General features: G+C 60.7%; 3 protein-coding genes across 8 annotated transcripts in view; 2 read left to right on the top strand and 1 right to left on the bottom strand.

Annotated features, from left to right (window-relative positions):
* LOC146429987 (uncharacterized) overlaps window positions 1-7,512 on the top strand; it is a 69,048-nt gene extending 61,536 nt beyond the window's left edge. For 2 of the 3 annotated variants that reach the window (XM_085076370.1, XM_085076371.1), the window contains exons 49-69: window positions 146-199; window positions 585-638; window positions 1,118-1,225; window positions 1,377-1,430; window positions 1,571-1,624; window positions 1,871-1,924; window positions 2,302-2,355; window positions 2,527-2,580; window positions 2,797-2,850; window positions 3,485-3,538; window positions 4,356-4,409; window positions 4,488-4,541; window positions 4,704-4,757; window positions 4,865-4,882; window positions 5,043-5,096; window positions 5,262-5,324; window positions 5,531-5,696; window positions 5,950-6,056; window positions 6,327-6,407; window positions 6,621-6,809; window positions 7,119-7,512. In XM_085076370.1, coding sequence (XP_084932496.1) covers window positions 146-199; window positions 585-638; window positions 1,118-1,225; window positions 1,377-1,430; window positions 1,571-1,624; window positions 1,871-1,924; window positions 2,302-2,355; window positions 2,527-2,580; window positions 2,797-2,850; window positions 3,485-3,538; window positions 4,356-4,409; window positions 4,488-4,541; window positions 4,704-4,757; window positions 4,865-4,882; window positions 5,043-5,096; window positions 5,262-5,324; window positions 5,531-5,696; window positions 5,950-6,056; window positions 6,327-6,407; window positions 6,621-6,809; window positions 7,119-7,268 — 1,584 coding nt within the window. In that variant the 3' untranslated portion in view covers window positions 7,269-7,512. Of the gene's footprint in view, window positions 1-78; window positions 200-573; window positions 639-1,117; window positions 1,226-1,376; window positions 1,431-1,570; window positions 1,625-1,870; window positions 1,925-2,301; window positions 2,356-2,526; window positions 2,581-2,796; window positions 2,851-3,484; window positions 3,539-4,355; window positions 4,410-4,487; window positions 4,542-4,703; window positions 4,758-4,864; window positions 4,883-5,042; window positions 5,097-5,261; window positions 5,325-5,530; window positions 5,697-5,949; window positions 6,057-6,326; window positions 6,408-6,620; window positions 6,810-7,118 lie in introns of all 3 variants that reach the window. The other variant, XM_085076368.1, reaches the window with a different exon arrangement.
* A 1,223-nt stretch (window positions 7,513-8,735) lies between these two features.
* SLC31A2 (solute carrier family 31 member 2) lies at window positions 8,736-13,603 on the top strand. Of its 2 annotated transcripts, XM_085076366.1 has the most exons (4): window positions 8,736-8,884; window positions 11,335-11,401; window positions 12,143-12,311; window positions 12,854-13,603. In XM_085076366.1, the coding sequence occupies exons 1-4, from the start codon at window positions 8,879-8,881 to the stop codon at window positions 13,020-13,022; spliced, it is 411 nt and encodes a 136-aa protein (XP_084932492.1). In that variant the 5' UTR covers window positions 8,736-8,878; the 3' UTR covers window positions 13,023-13,603. The 2 variants fall into 2 exon arrangements, with proteins under 2 accessions (XP_084932492.1, XP_084932493.1); XM_085076367.1 differs by lacking the exon at window positions 8,736-8,884 and having other exon boundaries at window positions 12,121-12,311.
* A 92-nt stretch (window positions 13,604-13,695) lies between these two features.
* NIBAN2 (niban apoptosis regulator 2) overlaps window positions 13,696-23,437 on the bottom strand; it is a 29,789-nt gene continuing 20,047 nt past the window's right edge. Inside the window, exons 6-16 of one of the 3 annotated variants that reach the window (XM_085076365.1) lie at window positions 20,925-21,040; window positions 20,741-20,845; window positions 19,539-19,701; window positions 19,019-19,206; window positions 18,704-18,859; window positions 17,926-18,042; window positions 17,334-17,441; window positions 17,112-17,223; window positions 16,006-16,506; window positions 14,557-15,942; window positions 13,696-14,478 (exon numbers count right to left, since the gene is read on the bottom strand). In XM_085076365.1, coding sequence (XP_084932491.1) covers window positions 15,131-15,942; window positions 16,006-16,506; window positions 17,112-17,223; window positions 17,334-17,441; window positions 17,926-18,042; window positions 18,704-18,859; window positions 19,019-19,206; window positions 19,539-19,701; window positions 20,741-20,845; window positions 20,925-21,040 — 2,378 coding nt within the window. In that variant the 3' untranslated portion in view covers window positions 13,696-14,478; window positions 14,557-15,130. Of the gene's footprint in view, window positions 14,479-14,556; window positions 16,507-17,111; window positions 17,224-17,333; window positions 17,442-17,925; window positions 18,043-18,703; window positions 18,860-19,018; window positions 19,207-19,538; window positions 19,702-20,740; window positions 20,846-20,924; window positions 21,041-23,437 lie in introns of all 3 variants that reach the window. The other 2 variants (XM_085076363.1, XM_085076364.1) reach the window with 2 other exon arrangements.

Below are 23,437 nucleotides of genomic sequence, written 5' to 3'. Positions count from 1 at the left end.
GTGGGCTTGGCTGCCTGGAGGTCAGGCAGGCTGGTGACAGGGGGGACCTGCCATGGGCCACCCTTGCCTTGTCGCCAGAGATCCAAAGCCAGCAAGGCAGGGAAGGGTTTTCCCAGGGCCAGAGCTGCTTCCCCTTCTTTCCCAGGGAGATCCAGGGCCACGAGGCAGGGATGGAGCTGCTGGGGCTGCAGGATTCGAGGTACTGCTGGCTGGAATGTTGCAGAGCTGGGAATTGCCAAAGGCTTCCCCATCTCCAGCCCAACCCAAGGGATTTATTTTTTCACTGCCCTGGTTGGGGGGCTCAGGAGTGAGGGGATGGTCTTAACACCTCATATCTCAGCACTGACTCCCAGGACCCTAAAACCCCAAACTCCAGGACCCTAAAACCCCAAATATCAGACCCTTTCCAGCACCCAGGGGTGCCTCATGGAAAACCTGTTCCTGGAATTGCATCCTGTTCCCTCCCGTGTGGTGCCTGCCTTGGCCAGCTGAGTGTGGGATGAGGGACAGGAGGCTCAAAGTCCCCACAGAGGTGAAGGACACGATGGTAAGGGGCTCATTCTGAACCCCCAGTGTCCCCACAGGGACTGGCTGGAGATGATGGAGAGAAGGGAGATGGTGGCAAGCCTGGCCCAGTGGTGAGTTACCAGCCCTGCTCCCAAAAAACTCCCCTGGGGAAGTTTTGGTGGCATTTTGGGATGGAGCAGCAGAGTCTGGGGCTGTAGGGTGGATGCAAAGGGAGCTCTGCCAGCCTGCTCTGGCCAGCCAAGATGTGCCCTTATAAAATCCCAGAATTCCAGACTGGTTTGGGATGGAAGGACATCCAAGCTCATTGAATTCTCCATGGGCATGGACACCTTCCACAGACCAGGCTGCACCTAGCCTTTAACTTGGCTGATTTTCTGGGAGAGGTTGGGGTGTGGAATAAACTCCAGAGGGAGATTTGGTGTGGAATAAACTCCAGGGGGGAATATGGTGTGGGATAAACTCCAGGGGGATTTGCAAAGCTCAGAGCAGTTGAAGCCCCTCGAGGGGTGGCTGCTGGGGCTGGGGGTGCCCAGTGTGCCATCTCTGTGCCATCTCTGTGCCATCTCTGTGCCATCTCTGTGCCCTGCAGGGCTGCCAGGGGGCTCAGGGGCTGGCAGGTGCCCCTGGGCTCCAGGGATTCACTGGGCACGAGGGAGCCAGAGGAGTGACAGGCACCAAGGGCCAGCCAGGCCAGCAGGTAACACCTTTCTGCCCCATGGGGACAGGCAGGGGACATCCCCACGGTGGGGACATCCCTGGCACAGCCCTCCCTGGGGACAACAGCCCCAGCTCTGCCCTCCTGCCTTCCCCTGGTGCCAGCCTCGGGTTTTGTCCCCAAATGAACTCAGGGGACTCTTGGGCCACCGGGTGAAGCTGGAGCCACCGGGCTGAGCGGCACTGAGGTGAGTAAGCTCCTCTCTGCCCCATTCCCTGCTCCAGCTTCTCCCACCCCCCAGATCCATGTCCCTCTGACAGCCTGCCTGGGAATTGGGTAGATAACCCAAATTTGGGGATTTGGCTTGAGTTTTTATTTCCTTCTTAGGGCCTGGTGGGTGCAAAAGGGCAGCCAGGCAAGCCAGGAAAACCGGGACAGATGGTGAGGAGTGGGATGGAGCCATGGTGGTTCTCCCTGACAGAGGCTGTGGGGTGCTGCAATCTCCTGGATGTGTAAAATCCCATCTCCTGCTCCTGCTGAATCCTGCCCAGCCCGCTCCAGAGAGGGGGAAAATCCCAAAGGGGAGATTCCAGCTTAGAGCATCCTCCTGTGCATGAGGGGAGCCAGGAGGGGCAGCCTTGGCACAGCAGCCTCACCAAGGCCTTTCCTTCTCCTCTGGAATTTCAGGGGTCTCCTGGACATGCTGGTCCCAAAGGATGGAAAGGTCGCAAAGGAGAGAAGGTAACCCCAAAATCCTCCCCTGATGGCATCTGAGGGGGGCTGACCAGTGGGCACGGGGTGGGCAAGGCTGAGCTGGTCAATCCCGTTTGGATCCACGGAGAGAAAACTGGGAATTGCCAAGGGGGAGCTGGGCAAACCTGTTTGCCTGGCAAGCACAGGATGCCCTTGGGCTGCCTTGGCTGGTTTTGGGGTGAGGGGCTGGCAGATGTCCCCAGCTTGGCTCAGGTGGCCCTGGCAGGGCACAGGGGCCTCTCCAGGGTCCCCCAGTGCCACCTGGGCTCTGTCCCCATCTCCATGCAGGCAGCAGCTCCTCTTCCCCCCACCTGGGATGTGGCTGAGCTGCTGGAGACCCACATCCCCCACCTCTGCTTCCCCAGGGTGACACAGGCCAGGAAGGGGACGAAGGGCTCCCTGGAGAAGCTGGCAGACGGGTGAGTGACACCGCTGTCCCCACGGAGGGTGGCAGGGAGCACACAGCTGCTCCTTGCAGGCTTTGCAGGGGTTCCCAGTTTTCTGGGGGCTCAGAATCCCTGGTGGGGACATCCTGGGGGGATGAGGGGTGGCTGGCTTGGTTTGGCATTACCTGTGAGTCTTCCATCCAGGGCAAGCGAGGCAAGATGGGCCAGCAGCCCCCCCGGGGTCCCCGGGGACAGCAGGTAGGTGGCTTTGTGGGGCTGCCTTGGCCCCCTGGCACTTTGGGGGTGAGCCCACCTGCCTGAGCCCTGGGTTAGAAAGGAATAAAGAGAGAAAACTGGGGGGCTCTGTGCCCCCAGACCCTCCTAGCCCAACAGGGGGGTCTCCCACACCCCCTGGGCTGCTCTCCCTGCCCTGGAGCATCACACCAGCCAGGCACTGTCCCTTCTGCATTTCAGGGCTCCCCAGGTGACAAAGGACTGCCAGGACCCCAGGGTCCCCAGGGACCCTATGTGAGTATCAGCTGGGGGGTTTTGGGGTGCTGAGTGCTCCCTGTGTGACCCCAAAGCTCTGCAGGGACCCAAAGCAGAGACCCACTGGAAATGAGGGGAGTTTTTAAGGGGTTCATCCATCTCCTCTGGTCTTCTCCTCCCAAATTAGCATCCCAGGAGGGTGTGTGCCATCAGGCAAATCCCATCATTCCCAAAATGTGGCTCTGGAGGCAAAATCTTGCCTTTTCAGGGATGTGTGTGATGCCAGGCAGTGTTGAGCACTGTGGGGCTGTGCCCACCTTCCCAGAGAGCTGCCATGGCTGGAGGCACTACCTGCCAAAAAACCCTCAAATATTTCTTTTCATTGCTAGAAATTGCTTTTTTCTTTACTTAAAATAAAAAAGTCCCAACTTTGGCAACTTCACCAAAGAAAAGCTGGGATGTTCTCAGCCAGCCAAGGTGCCTCAAATGCATTTTAATGGGGTTTGTTGAGGGATCCTCCCAAAAGCAGAAATCAAATTATGAGAAAATGCCTCCAATTTTCTAAAACTGCCTGAAATGCTCAAAACCTCAGCTGTGGGGAGCTCCCTCCTTGCCAGGGGCTGATGGGAGCAGCTCAGGCACAGGGTGAGGCTGCTCCTTGTTCCTCTCTTAGGGCATCCCAGGGCTGAAGGGCATCAAAGGACACCCTGGAGCGAAGGGACACAAGGTAGGGCCATGTGCCAGGCACAGCAGGGACACTGGGCACAGCAGGGACACTGGGCACAGGCTGGCACTGAATTTGCTGAATGCCATCATTTATTCCTGTCTTTTGGAGCCCTGCTGGCTGCACCATCCTCCTGTGGGGGTTCACCACTGTGTCCTGGGAGATGGAACCTGTTGATTTTCTCCCAAATCCAGTCCTTTTCCAGCCTCTCCATCCTCCTGGAGCTGCACCCAGCAGCAGGGAGCCTTTCAATCCCTGCTCTCAGCATTGATGCTGATATACCATGAGCTGTGCCTCCCTTGTGGCATTCCTGATGGATCCAGCCTTGGCTGGAGAAGCTGAGCACATCCCAACCATCCCATCCCATTCCGCCCCACAGCCATAAATAAGAGTGACAAGCAGTCCCTAGTGCTGGGGAACTGCTCAGAGCCTTCAGGGAGATGAAATCCTGGGAATGAATAAAGCTTTAAATTGATGGTGAGCTCAGTGAGAGCAGGTGGAGGGCAGCCTGTGCTGGGATTTGTCCCCAGCTCCACCAGTTTTCTGCACACCAGGAATCTTCTTTATCCTTCCCACGTGTTTCCTGGTGACTTGCAAGGCTTTCCTGAAGGATATTTTAGTCTGGGATGAAATCCTTTCAGTGTGGAGCTGATCATCCCTCATGCTGCCTCTGTTCCCAGCAGTTTGGGTACAGTGAATTCTATGGAATCAAAAGGATGGAAGTTTTGGGGGTTTTGCTCCAGAAATTTTGCAGCCACACTGGTGTCCTGGGGTTCTGTCCTTCCCTTTGCCTCCAAAACTCCCCCTGATTCTCTCCTAGGGCGAGAAAGGCAGCAAAGGGGACCTGGGCCAGCAAGGGGACGATGGCTTCAAGGTGTGTGACAGGTTGTGCTCTTTTCCTTCCTCCCCCTGCTCCCTGTCGCCCTGTGTGACATCCTGCCACCTTTGCCAGGGCAAGCCAGGACCCCACGGTGTCCCTGGGAGGCCAGGACCCAAGGGGAAGCAGGTAAGGGCAGGGTGGAGAGAGATGTGGGGAACTAAAATGAGTATTTGGGGTGAAGTTCTTATTTTCCCATGTGAAATCCACCTGGGGAAGCAATTGGGGTGGAGGATGCAGGGTTGGGGGATGTCCTGTGCAGGGCCCTGACCTGCTGTGGTGTCCCTGCAGGGTGACACTGGCCCCCCTGGCCCGCGGGGACACCCTGGAATCCCTGGGACACCAGTGAGTCCTTCCCCATCCCGCAGCTTTGGGGTTCACTCCTGGCCCCACAGGAATGGGGCTTTGATCCCATCTGCCTCCCCTCACCCTGCCTTGTCCTTTCCCTGCAGGGCTTGTCTGGACCCAAAGTAAGCAGTGGGGAGCAGCTGGCTGTGGCATCAGCCCTGCCAGGGCATCCCTTCCCTCCTCCCCCCTCCCGGGGCTGCAGGGGGTCCATGGGGGTGCAGCTCAGCGCAGCAGCATCTCCCACCTTGCTCTCCTTCCCTTCTCCACCTCCTCCTCCGGCAGGGGCTGAGAGGTTTCCCGGGGCTGCCAGGCCCTGTGGGCACACCAGGAGTGCCGGTGAGTGGTGCCACCATTGCCCCTCAGGCCAAAATTTGGGGCCTTTGCTTCTCTAAATGTGGCAGTGAGGCCCTGCCACGCCCTGCTGGCATGCCATGGGGATGCCCGGCTGCTGGGGGCTCACGGGCAGCAGCCAGTGCCACCAGCACTGTCACTGTCCCCCAGGGTCTCGCTGGCCCCCCTGGCCCCAGTGGCCCCACGGTGATGCTGTCCCAGGAGGAGCTGCAGGTGAGTGGCCCACGGGGCTGCCAGTGCTGCTGTCCCCTGTCCTGCTGAGGGCCCCTGTGCACCAGGACCAAGACAATGCACCAATCCCTCGCCCCCCACACTTGTCCTTGTCCCCTGCACCTGTCACCCCCATCCTCAACACCTGCTGCTGCTCCTGCTGGGGGATCTGAGCTCAGCTGGGTGAAATCCCCTCCTTTTTCTCTCAGCACCTCATTTATTCCTCCAACCACCTGAATCACACCGTGGTCTGGGCTCTGCTGGACACCCTGAGCCGGGAGCTCCAAGCCCTCGTGGAGCATCCCAACGGCACCAAAAGAAAGCCAGCCACCACCTGCAAGGAGCTGCTGCTGGCTCACCCCGGCCTGCCCGACGGTACCAGGGGACATTGGGGGTCCCCCTGCTTGTCCCCAGATCTGGGTAGCCCTCCAGAGCCTGGGCAGGGGACAGGCAGCTCTTTGCAATTCAGTGGGAATAAGGATTTTAGGCCATGAGGCCAGCTGGGCTCCATGGGCATCCCTGGAGAAGCAGGCTGGCAGCCAGGCCAGCAGCTGGGGTGGGGTGGCACCGTGTGACACCCTCCCTGTGCCCAGCCTGGGTGCCAGGAGCTGCCCTCTGCTCCCTGCAGGGCAGTACTACATCGACCCCAACCAGGGCAGCCCCCAGGACGCACTGCTGGCCTTCTGCAACTTCACAGCTGGGGGGGAGACCTGCATAGCCCCCACCCACAACCAGGTATGGGGGGCTTTTCTGGGGCAGGAGTCCCACGTGTCACCCCTCGGGGTGGGTGGGGACAGCGGGGCTGGAGAGGGACAGGGTGACCAGTCCTGTGCCATGGTGACCAGTCCTGTGCCATGGTGACCACAGCCACGGCAGGGAGCTGCTGGAGCACTCTCAGCAAGGATCCTGGTGACAGCGTGTGGCCAGGCTGCAGGGACAGGTCACACAGGGTGTCTGCTGGCTCCTTGTCCTGGCACAGTGTGACATGGTCCCCGCTGCCCTCAGGTCCCCATCAAGGCTTGGCTGAGCGCCTACAGCTCCCAGGACACCTTTGAGTGGTTCAGCACCCTGCCCGGGGGCTTCCTGGTGAGTGCCCGGCTGGGACAGCCCAGGGGACACCGAGCTGAGCTCGGGGGTCCCCGAGTGCCACCCCGCTGCGGTGGGGCAGGGTCCCCTGGCTGTGCCCAGAGGGATGTGACAACTCCTGGAAGGAATCCCTGCCGAGGTTTGGCGTGGGGGGAGCTGAGCCCCCTCCGAGCATCCCCCGCTTCCCGGTTTTGTGTCCCGCTGTCCCTGCAGCTGGAGTACGGCGGGGCCAGCCCGGTGCAGCTCCGCTTCCTGCGCCTGCACAGCCGCCGGGCAGCCCAGAAGGTCTCGTACTCGTGCAGACCTGCCCCGGAGCAGAGCCAGCCCCAGCCCCGCAAGGAAATCCGCTTCCTGGCCGACTCCCGGGATCACAGCTATGCCGCCAGCCTGCAGGGCTGCCTGGTAAGCCTGGCTCTGCGCAGGCTGGAAGAGCCTTCTGGCACTGGGAGAGCCTCTCGGTGTGGGTTTGGATCCCCCCAGTGTGGGATGGAGCTGGTGGATGAGGCTGCACGTGGAGGGATGGAGAGCATCCATTCCCTGGGCTCAGGGATTTGGCACGGGATGGGTTGGGCCAGGGGGAGTCAGCACCCTGGAAAAGCCAGGGAGGGCTGGGGATGGAGACTGGGTGCATCCAGGGGTGCTCCAAGAGGAGCTTCAGCCCCTCAGCTGAAGGGTTTGGTGCCACTCAGCTGTCCCTGGTGGTCATTTCAGCCGGACAACGAGTCCTCCATCACGGACACCATCTTCCAGTTCAGCACGGAGGAGCTGTGGCTGCTGCCCCTGCGGGACCTGGCTGTCTTCCACAACGGTGACACCTCTCACCAGTTCGGGTTCACAGTCGGACCAGTTTGCTTCAGCTGAAACTGGTGCCACCCAGACCGAGCCAGCCGGTCCTGTCGCCACCCAGGAGCCACCCCGTGGGGACAAGTGGAGGCTGGGGGTGGCACGGGGCTCCTGCCTGCTCCCCGGAGCTGCTGGGTCTCTCTGAGATCAGTGTTTGGAGCTGCATTATGCCCCGGACTCCACTTCCTCCTGGAGTAGAGGAATATTGTTTACAAAAGTCATTTCTCTATAAATTATATATATATTATATATGTATATATTATATATGAGAAGGTGCTGATTTAATGACTGCTTGGGGGAGGTTCTTGTAATTAGAATCGCTGGGAGCTGTCTGCTAAAGAAAGAAAACAAGGAGCAAAACTACTGCCAGCTTGGGAAAAGGGGAAGGAAAATGGCTTTTCTTTGTCAGGGTCAAGGGCACAAATAATTGGAGCATGGATTGCCCAGGACTGGGCTGGGAAGTGGCCCTGGTGAGCCTGAGGAGCTCTGCATGGTGCTGCTCCAGCCCTGCCAGGCACCAAGGGCTGCAAAGGCCGAAAATGTCAATCCCTCACATCCTGCCTCTGTTTTGGGCATCCCAGCTCCCTGAGAGGGATTTTAGCGGTGTAAAGCAGGCACTGGAGCACTGGGTGCCTTTGTGGGCATCAGCACCTGCTGCTGCTTGTGGAAACTGAGGCACAGGGGCTCAGCAATCCCTGTTTGCAGGGGTAGTGGGAATGGCTGGAATGTGCCAGCATGGAGCTTTGAGCCACAGCTGGAAGGGAAATTCCCCTTGGGTCTGTCCTGTCTATCTATAGGGGAAAAATAATCATAGAATCACAGCATGGTTTGGGTAAAAGGGAGCTTAGAGATCATCCCATTCCACCCCTGCCATGGCAGGGACACCTTCCACTGTCCCAGGGTGCTCCAAGCCCTGTCCAACCTGGCCTTGGACACTGCCAGGGATCCAGGGGCAGCCACAGCTTCTCTGGGCACCCTGTGCCAGAGCCCCACCACTCTCACAGGGAACAATTCCTTTCCAATATCCCATCTATCCCTACTCTCTGTCCCTAGGAAGCCATTCCCTGTGTCCTGTCCCTCCATCCCTTGTCCCCAGTCCCTCTCCAGCTCTCCTGGAGCTCCTTTAGGCACAGGAAGGGGCTCTGGGCTCTCCCTGGAGCTTTCTCTTCTCCACGCTGAACACCCCAACCTCCCTTCCCCATTTTTAGGGTGCAAACCCCGCTGCCCCCCGCGCCTGGGGTGGAACAGGCAGAATAACCCGCGGGGACTTCAGTCAGCGCCGGGATGGGGAGAGCGGATGGAGCCGGGAGGGAAAGGAAAGCGAAACCCCGGAGCCGCTGTCCCCAGGGCTGGGAGCCCGGGGAGGGGACAAGCAGCGGGCAGGGGATGCGGGGAGGGGACAAGGGCCGGGGAGGGGACAAGGGCCGGGGAGGGGACAAGGGCCGGGGAGGGGACAAGCCCTGGGCCCGCCCCGCCCCGCCGCACTACAGCTCCCGGGGAGCCCCGCGCGCGCGTCACCGCCGCGACATCATCGCGACAGCGCCCCGACAGCGCCGGACAGCCCCGCGACACTCGGTGACACCCCGCAGCAGTGACGGGCCGGGCCGGGCCGGCTGAGCACCGCCAGCATGCAGGTGAGCCCGGGGGGACGGACGGGCACGGCGACCGGGAGTCCTTCTGGAGCACCGGGAATCTCCCCGGGACACTGGGAATCCCCCCGGAACCCTTTAAATCCCCCTGGAGTGCCGTGAGTCCCCCCGGAACCCTGCGGAATCGCCAGCCACCCCCCGGACCCCCCTTGCCCCAGTCCGGTCCCATCCCGGGCACCCACCGGGGCTCCTGCTGACTGACAGGGTGGGCTGTCAGTCTGTCTGTGTGTCTGTCAGTCTGTGTGTCTGTCTGTCTGCTCCTCGCACCCCCGTGCCACCATATCCCCCCTGTCCCCCCTGTCCCCTGTCCCTCTCCCCGGCCCGCGCAGGGCTGTGCTGGGTGCTCAGCTCGCCCCCGGAGCAGGCTGTGCTTTGTGCTCCCAGCTGGGACGTGTTTGCTTGTTTGTCCCATTTCCTGGCAGTGTCCAAGGCCAGGCTGGACAGGGTTGGGAGCAGCCTGGGATGGTGGGAGGTGTCCCTGCCATGGCAGGGGTGGCACTGGATGGGTTTAAGGTTCCTTCCACCCAAATCGTTCCATGATTCTGGTTGAGGCTCCCAGACCCCACAGTTTGCTGGCAGCAGCATCCTTGCAAGGCCTGGAGGGTGACACCAGCTCTGAGCAGGATCCCGGTTTGGGGACACCTCCCTGCTCTGCTATGTCCCCATTGTGAGGCTGCAGCTGGGACAGTTCAGCAGGGTTGGGGTCCTGCAGGAAGGCAGGTTTATCCCACAGTGTGGGATCAGATATCCCAGTTGGACTGGAGCAGCAGGTTGGGATGCAGCCTCACACTGCTCTGTGCAGGCAGCACTGGTTTTTCCAAAAGTAACCCCAAAACTGCAGCACGGAGTGCTGGTTGAGCACAGGATGTTTCCCAGCAGCTGTTTTTCCCTGTGTGAATTGCTGCGGAGGAGGAGCTGGGCGCAGCCTCACCTGGGCACAGCTCAATCCCTGCTGCGTGGGCAGGTGGGGCAGGACAGGATCCCTCCCTCTGAACAACAGCCCTGGCCATTGCCCAAGCAGGGCTGCCTCTTCCCTGTTGCAAAGAATGCAGAGATTTTTTGGATTTTGCCCTCTTGAGCTTTGCCCACCGGAGAAGTCTCTCTGGAGGAGAGGAGCAAGGGGCTGCTGGCCCAAGGAGCACCGTTTTGGTGTCACACCCATGCTGGGCACCCAAAAACATGTGGCTCTATCCAGGCTGGGGTAGCATAGGGATCTTCTGGATCTCTAGAACAGGCTGCCCAGGGAAGTGGTGGAATCACCATCCCTGGAAGTGTTTAAAAAACAGAGATGTGGCACTTGGGGACAGGGTTTAGTGGAGGCCTTGGCAGTGCTGGGTTAATGTTTGGATTTAATGATTTAGAGGGCTTTTTCAACCTTAATGACTGATTCTGCCCAGCACTTCTGTCCCCCATTCTAAAACAGTCACCTGCTCCTTCCACCACACCTGTGGGTGAAGCCTATAAAGGAGAAATAGCTTCATTTAATGGCTAATTATCATTAATTCGTGGCCAAAGGAGGCTTAAAAGGGTGAGCCAATTCCATGTGCTAATGGGTAAGGAGGGCTGAAGGGTGTAATTGGAGCCGGGCTGTGGTGAACACCCACAGGGTATGGGATGGTATTTCTGGCTGGGGCAGGTCCTGCTCCTGTCAGTCACCTCTGCCCGTGGTGGAAAAGGCAGGAAAGAGCAGCCAAACACGGATCTGTGCGGGACAGGGGCAGCCAGCAGCTCCACAAACACTCCTAGAGAGATTCAGCGAATGCAGGATGAAAAACTTCGCAAAATTCCACTTTTTGAGCAAGGCTTGGCAGCTGGGTATGAGCTGTGCAGCTGATGTTACACAAGAGCAATTCCTGCTCCTCCAGTTTCAGGGATCAAGGAGGAGGGTTGGTGCCTTTGTAGGTCCTGGCAGGTTGGGCAGTGTTGGGATCGATGCTGCTGTGCCAGGGAGGCACCCCTGGACCTGGTGGTCACACTGGTGGCTCTGGGTGTCCTGGTGGTTGAGTTTTTGGGTGTCCTGGCAGTGCAGGAGGCAGAGGAACAGAGGCTTTGCCCATCAGCTTCACCTCAGGCTGTGGGAGGTGTCCCCAGCCTCCACCTGTCCCTCAGGGACCTTCCCTTCCCCAGTCCAGCTGCATGAAGCCCTGGATTCATCTCTCCTTGCCACAGGGGTAAGCTCTGGCTTTCTCTCACAGCCCAGACGTGCACAGGAGCTGCTGCTGGAGCTGGGATTGTCCTGCTGGAGGTCACGGGGACAGTTTAGCCTGGGCAGCGTGACTGTGATTGTCCATGCAAGTTCCTCTTCCCATTTCAGAACTGGGGAAAAAAATTGCACCATTTGGTAAAACCCCAGATGAGCATCCTGGGGTGTGGGGTGCTGGCAGTGTGGGCACCCCTCACCCTGAGCACTGCCCTTTCCCTGGCCTCTCTTCCAGATGACCTTCTACTTCTCGGACACGGTGGTGCTGCTCTTTGACTTCTGGAGTGTCCACAGCCCCACAGGTAGGCTGCCAGCACAGCAGGGACATCCATCCATCCATCCCTCCATCCATCCATCCCTCCATCCATCTGTCCATCCATCCCTCCCTCCCTCACTCACTCCATCCATCCCTCCATCCATCCCTCCATCCATCCCTCCATCCCTCCATCCATCTCTGTGAAGCACCCTCCCTCAGCCTGCCAACCCCCCCAGGTCACTCAGCTTTCCCACTTCCTTTTACACTTTCCCTTCTGTTAATTATTCTCCCAGCACCATATTTGAACTGCCATGTTTTTTGTGGATGCAAAGCTGCTTATTTTTTTTCACAGCAGCTCCCTAAGGATGAGAGGACACAGCCTTGTCCAGGGGAAGTTTAGGCTGGACATAAGGGAAAAGTTCTTCTCAGAAAGGGAATTGGAATGGGCTGCCCAGGGAGGTGGTGGGTTCCTCATCTCTGGAGGTGTTTGAGGAAAGACTGGATGTGTCTGGTTGACTGTGATGGTGTTGGGTCAAAGGTTGGACTTGATGATCTCAAAGGTCTTTACCAACCTCATTAATTCTGTGATTCTGTAAATTATGAAGGGGAATTGAGCTAAACACACCATTCCCTGACATTTAACAACCCTGCTGCCCACCCCTTGTCCCAGGAGCCCACTGCTCACCCCATGGATAGTCCCAAACACCCCCTGCCGGGCCCTGCCTGCCCCTGTCACCCTGCCAGCCTCTCTCCACCCATGGGCAGCTCTGGGGTGTGTCTCCCGCAGGGATGGTGCTCTCAGTGCTGGTGATCCTGCTGCTCTCCGTGCTCTACGAGGCTGTGAAGATGGGCAAGGCGGTGCTGCTGCGGCGGGCGCTGCTGGCTCTGCCCCGCAGCCTCAGCCAGGAGGCCCTGACAGAGCCCCAGCAGGAGGAGAGCAGCCCTGCGCAGGGCAGGTACCTCAGGGACCCCCTGGCACCCACCTGGGGGCTCAGGGAGGGGGCTCTGGCCCTGTGGCCAGCACGGGGGGGGAGAAGGGCTGGGAGGAGGAGCTGCAGGCTCCCGGGGAAGGAGGGTATGTACAGCCTGGGGAGGTGGCTGCAGGGCAGCCCAGCCCCTGCAGGTGCTCTGGGAGATGTCCAGGGTGCTGTCTGAAGGCTGGTGTTCCCCACCAGGAGCCAGGGTGGGTGCAGGAGGGTCCTCCTGGCTCAGAGATGGGCACACAGCAGCTCAGTCCCCACAAGCCTGGCCCTGGTGCTTCCTTCCTTTGGAGCCAAGGCCTGGCTTTTTCCCCTTGTGTTTAAGCCCAGATCATTCCTGAGGCCGTTTTTATTGCCAATCTCATTGATTTTTGAGCAGGATTGCCCCCTGAGCTGCTGGATTTCCCCACCCCTCTCCCAGCACCCCAAACCCCCCTCTGGCCATTCCAGGATGCTGGTGGGAGGCAATTCCAGCTGCCCCAGCCCCTCAGTGATGGCATTTCCCCCCTTTTCCCCAGGTGGTTCTGGTACCACGTGGGCCAGACGCTGTTCCACGTGGTGCAGGTGGTGCTGGGCTACATGGTGATGTTGGCTGTCATGTCCTACAACGCCTGGATCTTCCTGGGGGCCATCGTGGGCTCCACGCTGGGCTATTTCATGGTGTACCCCCTGCTCGGCCGTGGCTAGAGCCCCCCGGGCTGGTGGCACCCGTGTGCCACCTCCTGCTCCTCTGTCTGGAATAGCTGCTGTCACTTCTGCTGGCTCTGTCCTCGTCCCTGTGCTCTGTGGGACGCAGAACTCCAAGGACTTGCTGGGCTGGCCCTGCTGGGGGGATGGGGAGCCCCATGGCCAGCACTCGCCACACTGCCCCTGGCCTCGGCTGGTGGCTGTCCCCCGGCTCTCAGGGACCTTTGTCTGGGTGGTGACAGCAGGGGGGTGCTGGGCGTGTCCTCCCCATCCCTGCTTCTCGAGGAGGTTCTTCCTGGCTGGAACGGGAACGAGCCGGTGACTGTCTGGGGGAGGGACAAGCTGGGGACAGGGACCCCTGCCCTCCTGCCCAGAGCTGCCCTGCTGAGCCTCTCTTCACACAGTGCCTTTGGGGACAGTGGGGTGTCCTGCCACCCCCTCCCCTCCTGCGCAGCGCTTCAGGGATGGGGCTGGAGCAGCGCCTGAGCTGCTGGCATGGCTGTGCCAGGGGGAAATGCTGCTCCAGGTGCCTCTTGCTGCTTCCTCAGGACATCCCTTTGAATAAAATCATCTCAGCTCCACTCCTGCTCTGTGTCACTGCTGCCTGGGTCACAGTGGGGCTCCCAGCCCTGCCCAGGGAGGTGCTTCAGGAATAAGGACAGTCTCCTCTGGCTTTAAATAAAGCTTTTTCCATTTTATTAATTATTATAAGCATATCTTTAAACATTTGTATAACTTTCTTAATAAAATATCCTGGAAGAGACAGGTTTGAAGATCACAGAGAAAGGCACGTTGAGGGAGGCCTCCCAAGGCACTTTGGGGGCTCCCCTGAGTGGGTTAGGCTGGATCCCCCCTTTCTGAGGCAGGAACGGTGGCACCTAAGCACAGGTGGGTGTCAGGGTGCTGCTCCCTGCTCCAGGTGTCACCCAGCAGGCCTGTCCCCCTCCCCATGGCAGGCAGTGCTGCTGGGGGTTCAGCAAATCACAACAGATGCCAAAACCTGCAAAGCTGGAGAAGCCATCTGTGGAATGTGCTGAGGAGCTCTGGAGGGCAAGGGCTGGGATCTCTCCACTGCACAGCAAGCTGAGCCTGGAATGATCCCAGTCCTGCCTGGCACAGCCGGGACATGGCCTGAGTGCCACCTGCCCCCAGAGATTTTACTGTGGACTTGTACAGCTGCCAGAAAGACCCTGGGGTGAGAGTGGCTAGGGGTGGGCTCTGGGTGCTGCGAGCCCAGCCTGGATACTGTGAGCCCAGCCTGGATGCAGTGAGCCCAGCCTGGATACTGTGAGCCCAGCCTGGATGCTGCAAACTCAGCCTGGATGCTGCAAACCCAGCCTGGATGCTGCAAACTCAGCCTGGATGCTGCAAAGCCAGCCTGGATGCTGTGAGCCCAGCCTGGATGCTGAGCCCAGCCTGGATGCTGCGAGCCCAGCCTGGATGCAGTGAGCCCAGCCTGGATGCTGCAAACCCAGCCTGGATGCACTGAGCCCAGCCTGGATGCTGCAAGCCTGCTCTGGATGCTGAGCCCAGCCTGGGCACCAGGAGCCCAGCCTGCCCCAGCTGTTGCCCCCTCAGCAGTGGCTCAAGCCCCCAGCATTGCTGTTCCTCTGCTTCCATCCTGTTTTCCAGCATTCCTGCTCCCTGCGGCACTCCCGGAGCCGGCCGGGGGGGTGGCAGTGGGCAGCTCCCAGGAAACGCCCCGGATTGGGGCAGGGGACAACCCCGGGGACAGCCAGGAGCGTCCCACACACCCACCCTCAGCAGGGCCAGTGCCAGCCCCACCGGCAGCCCCAGGCGCTGGTGTGGGGGGCAGATAAAGCTCTTCAGTAAAGCATCTCTTCAGTAGGAAAGAAAGTAAGGCAGAAGAAGGACAGAGCAGAGTGCAGGGGATGCCCCGTGCCGGGCTGGGGCCACCCCTAGTCCCACCCAGCAGGGCACTGTGGCTGTGGCCAGCCCCCCACGGCAGCGGGGTCCCCCCAGGCAGTAAGGTCTCCGTGTTCCCACCCCTCCCTCTCCCGTGGTGCTGCTCTGCATCCCCGGGGGTCCTACTCCCCCTCCCCAGCCCCAGTGTCACCGGGGCCAGTCCGTGGCAGGGGACAATGGGGCTAGAACTCAGTCTGCACCCCCTCACCGCTCTCTGTGGTGCCCCTGGGCTGCGGGGGGCTGCGCTCGCCCTGCTCGTTGTCACCGTGCTGGTGACACGCTGCTGATGGGCTCTGGGCTCTGGGAGATGCTGGTGAGGCTCGGGGGCTGGGCGGTGCTGGTGTGGCGTATGGCACGCTGGGCACTGATGGGGAGGCAGCTCCGGGCACAGGGGACACTGGCATGGACGACCTTGGTGTGGCTTGTGGCACCTCAGCTCCCGATGGGACATCGGCTCCGGACACAGGGGATGCCAGAATAGAAGATCTTGGGGTGACGTGTGGCACCTCAGCCTCGGATGGGACATCAGCTCTGGGCACGGGTGAGGCTGGCACCGATGACCTTGGTGTGGCCTCTGGCGCCCCAGCCCCTGATGGGACATCAGCTGCAGACACGGGGGATGCTGGCACGGATGATCTCGGCGTGGCATGTGGCAATTCAGCCCCTGAGGGGACATCAGCTCTGGGCACAGGTGACGCTGGTGCACAACGCTGCTCCCCAGCCCCTGCCAGGACCTCAGCTCCAGGGACAGGCGATGCGGGTGTGGAATGTTGTCTCCCAGCCCCTGACAGGACCTCAGCTCCAGGTTCAGGTGACACTGGTGTGGCACATTGCCCTCCAGCCCCTGCTGGCACCTCAGCTCTAGGCACAGGCGGTGCCGGTGCTGCCCGGCGTGTCGCAGCCCCCGATGGCACCTCGGCTGCAGGGACAGGTGACGATGCTGGTGTGCCACGCTGTGTGCCAGCCCCCGGCGGGATGTCAGCCACAGGGACAGGTGACGACGCTGGTGTGCCACGCTGTGTGCCAGCCCCCGGCGGGATGCCAGCCGCAGGGACAGGCGATGCCGGTGTGGCACCGTGCGCCCCGTCCCCATCGCGGGCCGGGCCGGGCTGTGTGCCATCCCCTCGGGCAGCCCCTGCCAGCAGCCCGCCCTCCTCGCTGGCCCCGGCGGTGCCATTCATCAGCCGCTCCTCCTCATCCGCCAGGCTCTGCTGCGCCAGCGCCTCCCGGATCTCCTTCACCGCGCCCAGCGGGCTCGGGGACAGCCCGGCGGGTGGCTCCTGCGGCTCCCGGGGCTCGGGGGAGCCGGGCGGCAGCAGCGCCTCGGCCGCCACCCCGTAGGGCAGGGTCCCCTCGTCGTCCTGGATGACAGACACCACCTGCTTGGCCCTGCGGCGCCTGTCGGCGGCCGGCTCGGCCTCGGGCTGCCCGCTGTACTCCTCGCTCCAGTCGATAGCCACGCCTTCTCCCAGCAGGTGCAGGTTGGGATCGCTGTTGTGCATCACCATGCTGTCCCGGTACAGGTTGTGCTTGCGCTGCACGGCAGCCTCCTTCACGGCTGGGGACGGGGAGGGACAGGTCAGGGGGGCTGCTGGCACTGCCACCTCGCCCAGTGCTCCCCGTGGGTGGTGGCAGAGGGGGCAGGAGCTGGGCGGAGGGGTCAGCATCCCACCCGCTGCTCAGCCCTGCCGGGGGAAAGCTGCTTGTGGGGCAGTCCCCAGCACCCTGCATAGGGCCACCCCTCCTTATGGAGTCCCCAGCACCCTGCACAGGGCCGCCTCTCCTTAGAGAGTCCCCAGCACCCTGCACAGGGCCACCTCTTCTTATGGAGTCCCCAGCACCCTGCACAGGGCCACTTGTCCTTATGGAGTCCCCAGCACCCTGCTCAGGGCCACCTCTCTTTAGAGAGTCCCCAGCACCCTGCTCAGGGCCACTTGTCCTTACGGAGTCCCCAGCACCCTGCTCAGAGCCACCTCTCCTTATAGGGTCCCCAGCACCCTGCATAAGGCCAGCCCACCTTGGATACCCCCCAGCACCCTCCATGGTGTTACCACTCCTCACACAGCCCCGAGCTGATCCCCTGAATGGGATCAGCCCTCCTCACACAGCCCCCAGCACCCTCCAAGGGTCACCCCTCCTCACACAGGTGCCACAGGACCCTACCTTGCATGATGTCTTTCATCACCGACTGCAGCACCACCTCCTCATAGGTGTTCTCCACCAGGATGAAGCTGGCAAAGTCCTCAAAGATCAGCTCCTGAAACTTGGCTAATTCCTGCCAGGGAGGAGAGGTGGCTCAGCTCGGGGGGAAGGGTGGGATGGCTGCTCCAGCCCCTCCACGGGGGTGGGTGGTCCTGTCCCTCACCCCCAACTCTCCCCTCTTACCCCCTTGCAGGTGGGTGCCAGCTTTTTCAGCAGGAAGGGGATGGTGATCTGCAGCAGGGCCTCCCTGAAGAACTTCTTCCTCACCGTGCTGCTGTCGTAGTCGAATTTCTGCAGGATGAGAAGGTGTCTTGGGTCAGTGACAGCTGTGGGCTGGCAGTCCCCTCCCCATGGGCACAAACCCTGCAGATTTGCCCCCCAACCCACTTGCACAGATGTGAACAGAGCCCTCTGGCCTCACATCCCTCTCTCCAGCTGTTTCCCACTGTTTCTGAGCCTGGATAGGAGCCAGCCAGCTGCTCCACTGCTGGCTGCAGGAGGGTTTGGGGGCCAGTCTGAGCCCGGGGTGGCTTTTACAGATGTGGGCAGAGGGGAGCTGCCTCCTCCAGGTGATTTCCCACTCACCTGCCCCCAGGAAAATCCATGAAAACCCCAATAAAAAGAAGTGTTTCCCTAAAATACTTTTGTTGAAATAGATGACATCACTCCTGGCCTCTTCCCTGGTCTGCTGGCCCAGGAACAAAGGCCACCAAAGGCCACCAAAGGCCACCAAAGGCCACCAAAGGCCACCAAAGGCCCTGACCCAGTGGCTCACCTTGAGCACCCTCTCGAGGATGCGCTGGATGGACTTGCACAGGTCGTCCTTGCCGTGCAGCTTGCCCAGCTCCTGGTGCAGCAGTGTCTCGAAGGTGTACACAGCATCGTCCATTTGCTGCGGCCAGAGGCACGTGGTCAGTGTGGGGGGCACCCCAAGGGTGGGCAGGGGGCTCTTGGGGCACTGCCACACCCAGATGAGCCTTAGCACAGAATCCCAGGATGGTTTGGGGTGGAAGGGACCTTAAAGCTCATCCAGTGCCACTCCCTGCCATGGGCAGGGACACCTTCCACTGTCCCAGGCTGCTCCAAGCCCTGTCCAGCCTGGCCTTGGACACTGCCAGGGATCCAGGGGCAGCCACAGCTTCTCTGGGCACCCTGTGCCAGGGCCTGCCCAGCCTCACTGGGAAGGATTCCTTCCCAACATCCAGCAGGCAAAGAGCCTTCACTCGGCATGCCAAGGTCCCCAACATGCCAGCATGGCATCCACAGCCCTCACCATGAAGACTGAGAGTGCTGGGAGAGCAGGGTGCTCAAAGCTGGTTTTGCACCCCTCATCCTCCTACAGCCCACTCAGGTTTGGCTGGACCAGACCCAGCACTGGGCTCCTGGCCTTGCTGATGTCACTGGGCTCGGTGGCAGAGGAGCAGCTGTGCTGCAATGCCCAAGCCCACCACGGGCTCCAGACCAAAGGGGCTCCATCTTCCACCCTTGCAGGCAGCACAGCCATCCCAGCCTGGGCTCCCCAGCCTGCAGTCCCACCCTGGTCCCCATCCCACCTGTCTCATGTGGATCTGGGCCCTCTGCTTGAAGACAGATGTGCTGGAGACATCGAATCGCTGCTGCAGCCCCTCCAGCTTCAGCTGCTCCATCTTCTCATAGCACGACTGCATCTTCACGGGGTGGAAGGCCAGGTGGGAGAGCTTCTCCATGTACTGGGGACAAAGCCAAGCTCAGCCTCTCCCTGTCCTCAGGGGGGGACATTCCACCCCACATGGGTGGAACCTTCTCAGCCTGGGCTCCCCCAGCGCTGTACACAGAGCAGGAATGGCTCTGTCACCCCAAAGGCAGCAAGGAGCACCACCAGCTCTCACCTCCACCAGCTTCTCCAGGCCACCCTCGTTGACAACATTCATGTTCATGTCTGTCACCTCCTTGAAGAACACCTCCCGCACCTCGGCGAAGCCCTGGCTCGTGGGGGTCATCAGGGCCTCCAGGATGGAGGAGATGTAGGGCTGGACGTGGTTCCTGACACAGACCTCTGCCTTGGGCAGGACGAAGGCTGGGAGAGAGCAAGGAGAAGGCTGGTGAGGCTCCTCTGTCCTCCCTGGGATGGGTTTAGGATGTGGTGTGAAGGGCTGGAAGAAGGAGCTGCTCCTGTTGCCAAGAGAAGGCTCCTCCTTCCATGGCAACACCAGGGATTCTTGCAGACAGTCCCTGGCCTGTACTGAACCCACTCCTGCCCCACTGCCATGCTGGGGGGTGACTGCCCACCTTGTCCCTCACCTCCTGGACAATGCCAGCAAGGACATGAACCCCCAGGGGTGCCAGGAGCTGTGCTGCACTCTGGGAGCAGCCCCCCCAGGAGCCATGGGCACACAGCCAGGGCTGTACCTCGGATCTTGCTGGCCAGGTGCTCCTTGGAGGTGATGATCTGGTCCATGTCCGTGCGGATGGTGCTCTCCAGCTGTGGCCTCTCCTGCTCACACCTGGCCACCTCTGCGTCGTACTGCGCCTTGGCCAGCTCATAGACCATCCTGTAGACAGCATCTGACACCTGGGGACACAGGGGGGATGTTCAGAGACTCACCACACCTCCAGCTGCACCCCCAGCTATGACCTCCAGCACCTGCAGGACCTGCTGAGCAATCCCCTGTGCCCTGACAGGACCCTTCCCCTCAGCCTGGCAGAGGTTTCCACACCAGGCACCTCCCAGCTGGGTGAGATGGAGCTCCTACAGGGCACAGGCTGCTTCAAAGTGGTGCTGGAGGGGCAGAGAGGTGAGCACTGCCTCTGCCAGGCAACCTGCCCCAGGCAGGGCTGGGGATGCTGGTGGTCCAGAGATGCTGCAGCTCTGGAGATGCTGCAGAACTGGAGAAGCTGCAAGTCTGGGATGCTAATGGTGCAGGGATTCTGGTGGTCCAGGCAGGAGATCCCCCTGAAAGCTGTTCCCTGCCCTGCCCAGTCTGCCTGGAATCTCCGAGCCAACCTCCTCAGCACGATGGAGCTCCTCGCTGAGGCTTCACACTCACTTTGCTGCCAAAAGCTGCGATTTTGGGGCTGGCGGCACTGGCAGGATGCAGAGCCATCCCCCCCTCCCTCCCCCGGCCTTCCCAGCGACCGCAGCTCCTGCAAAAGCAGCGTTTGTGTGTTTTCCAGGCCGCTCAAGTGGCCCATTAGGAGCCTGCTGGTAATGATCTATCGTGCTTGAAGGTTTGAGCAGGCCGTTCCGAAGAGCCCTCAGTGTTTCGCAAGGGTTTGGGCTGCATTTAGCCGGGGCTGCTCTAAAAATGGCTCGCTAAATTTAGCCAGGACGGGTTTCGCTGCGGGGCTGGGCTTCCTCTGTTTGCTCGGCCGGCCCCAGGGAGGCGGCAGGCAGGCGGGGCTGGGCAGGGCTGGGCAGGGCTGGGCAGGGCTGGGGCACAGAGGGAGCTTTAAAAAGCCGCTGCGGAGAAAGGATGAATTCTCTGGAAGGGGCCGGGGGAAGGGGCAGCGAGCCGGTGGCACCGAGCCCAGGGGAGGGGAGGTGATGCCCTCCCCAGGGGGGCAGGGGGAGGACAGGCGGTGGGACACCCCGGACAGCCCTAACCCCCCACCTGGATCCAGGTCCGCTGGCGCTCCGGCGCTTTGCCCTTCAGCCGCGGCGCGATGGTGCTGCGCAGCTCGGGGAGCAGCTCCTCCATCACCAGGTTGCTCAGGATCTGCGGAGGCAGGAGGGTTTTGGGGAGCCCGCTGAGCCCCGCACACCCCCGGAGGGCAGGTTCGGGGCGCGGGGCTCACCTGGGTCTCGTTGCCGCACAGCATGTCCCAGGTGCCGTACTGCTCCTTGCCCTGCCGGTACATGCGGATGGCGTCCGTGAAGGCTGGAGCCTCCACCTTGGAGTCCTCCGAGATCCCTGCCGAGGGCGTGGGAGGCGAGTGAGCAGCCTGGAGCTGCAGAGAGGGGCAGCCCGACAGCCCAGCCCACCTTTGCGGGGTTCCCCACCCCCTCGGAGCCGTGCGAGCCCCCAGCGCTGTCACCAGGACTGGGGGATGATCCTATCTCAAGGCACTGTCCCTTGCTGCAGAGCAGAAAGCCTTTGCAAAGTGAGGGCTTTGCTGCTCTTGTCAAATCCTTGCTCACTTCTGTCACTTTGACTAACTAGAAAAGCATTCTGGGAATGACTCAGCTAAACTAGAGGTGAAAAACAAGTTATACATTGTAAAACAATGATTAGAACCAATCAGTGCTCACAGTGGGGCTGTAGTTGGTCACACCTGATGTTCCTGTCCTGGTCTGTGGTGCTGGTTAAGCACATTTGTTGTGCCTCACAAGTATGTAAACTCATAACAAGCTAACAGATTAAAATCCCTGGATTTTTGCAATAAAGTGTCCTCACCATACCACCGTGGAGATGGTGTGTTTAGCACTGCAGTCCCTGACATGGTGGGGGCAGCAGTGGCCTGGGGGCTCCTGCTCTGTCCAGAGTGATCCCATCCAGAGCCAAACTGCAGGCAGAGAGGCACCCAGGAGCAGGGGCTCAGCAGGATGGGGGGCTCAGTGACCCCTAAATGGTGCATGGGGACCCAGTGAGCCCCAAAGGCACAGCAGGATGGGGGGCTCAGTGACCCCTAAATGGTGCATGACAACCCAGTGAGCCCCAAAGGCACAGCAGGGGCTCAGCATCATGGGGGGCTCAGTGACCCCCACCACCACACGGCCCCCAGTGAGCCCCCCAGCATTAGGAAACAGGGCATTTGGGGACCCTGGAGGAAGTGGGGGCCCTGCAGGGAGCAGCGTGGCTCGGAAGGAAGAGGAAAGTGGCCAAGAGGCATCAGGAGTGAGTCAGGGCTGGGCTGTCCCCAGTGAGTCAGGCAGCACGAGGGGGGCTCAGATGTCACCCCCACCCAGCAGGAGGAGCAGCAGGGCACTAGGGGCCTGCAGCCACATCCCACAGGGAGGAGGAGCCGATGGGGACAGGCAGGACAGCCCCGGAGCTGTCCCACCTGTGCCACACACGTCCTGCCTTGTCCCAGCCTGCCCGGGCTAGGAGATCCCTGCCGGACAGGGGAACACCCTAGGAGAGATCCCTCCACCCCAACTCCCCTGCCCATGCCCCGAGGAGGGGTCAGGCTGCGATCCGAGGCAGGGTGACCCTGCTGGGAGGCTCCAGGGGATCATCCCTGCAGGGCTGACGTGTCCCAGAGCAGCCAGCAGTGCTGGGGACACTGCCAGGTGTCCCGGAGGGACAGCCCGGGGCAGCGAGCAGATCTCTCCCAGCGCACACAGACTTTCCTAAGGTGATTACAATTAACTCCAAGCCTAAGCAGCTTTTCCTAAGGGCAGCTTAATAATCAGGAGGGGAAAAGCACTGTGAAAGTCAAATCTGCTCCTTTCTCAGTGCTCAGCGGGAAAAAAACTGAGAAAGTCAAATCTGCTCCACAGCTCCTGGGAGCTCACATCCCCTCCCAGATGGGACAACGTGACACCTTCTGTCCCTGCACAGCCTGGGGCAGGATTTACACCCCAAAAATCTCCTGGATCTGCTCCCCAGGGTCACTCACCCCCTGCTGAGCCTGGGGACATCCCTGAGTGTGTCCCCAGCCCTGCGCCCTGGCCAGGGAGGAGCAGGCAGGGCTGGTGTAAGAAGCCCCCGTGCCACTTCACAGGGCAAATTTAATGAGTTTACTTCATTAATGTGTGGGTTAGGACACAGGGAATGGCTTCCCACTGCCAGAGGGAAGGGAAAGATGGGATATTGGGAAGGAATTGTTCCCCGTGAGGGTGGTGGGTGCTCAGAGAAGCTGTGGCTGCCCCTGGATCCCTGGCAGTGTCCAAGGCCAGGCTGGACAGGGCTTGGAGCAGCCTGGGACAGTGGAAGGTGTCCCTGCCATGGCAGGGGTGGCACTGGATGGGCTTTAAATCCCTTTGAATTCAAACCATCCTGCAAGATCCCTCAGGGACTCAGCACTGCCCAGCCTCGGGTGATGCCAGACAGGGCAAAGGACATTCTTGGAGCAGCCAAGGGCTCCAGGGACACCAGGCTGGACCCCATCCGTGTGAGGGAAAGAGTGACAACATCCCCAGTCCTTACAGAAGAGCTGCTGTTACAGAAACAGTCTGAAAAAGGGAGGTGAAAATTCCCACACAAATCACAACCGGAGGCAGAAACAGAGCCTCTAATTTAAGGGGAAAAAAAAACCCTAAAGTGCTCAACAACAACAAAAGAGCCTTCATGGAATATGAAACAGGATCTCAGAGCTCCCAGGAGCAGAGAGGGGCAGGAAGAACAATCTCCCAGACAAATCTGGGC

This window comes from Lichenostomus cassidix, chromosome 17 (genome assembly GCF_008360975.1).
Source record: "Lichenostomus cassidix isolate B80296 chromosome 17, HeHo_3.0, whole genome shotgun sequence".
Taxonomy (NCBI): domain Eukaryota; kingdom Metazoa; phylum Chordata; class Aves; order Passeriformes; family Meliphagidae; genus Lichenostomus; species Lichenostomus cassidix.
Note: the sequence above shows the minus strand (reverse complement) of the source record. Positions and strands in the feature narration are given on the sequence as shown.

What these genes read in the sequence shown, in the direction of transcription:
- SLC31A2 (XM_085076366.1), top strand. An exon ending in GAGTGTCCACAGCCCCACAG is followed by an intron (nt 11,402 to 12,142) that starts GTAGGCTGCCAG and finishes TGTCTCCCGCAG; the next exon opens with GGATGGTGCTCTCAGTGCTG. An exon ending in AGCAGCCCTGCGCAGGGCAG is followed by an intron (nt 12,312 to 12,853) that starts GTACCTCAGGGA and finishes CCTTTTCCCCAG; the next exon opens with GTGGTTCTGGTACCACGTGG.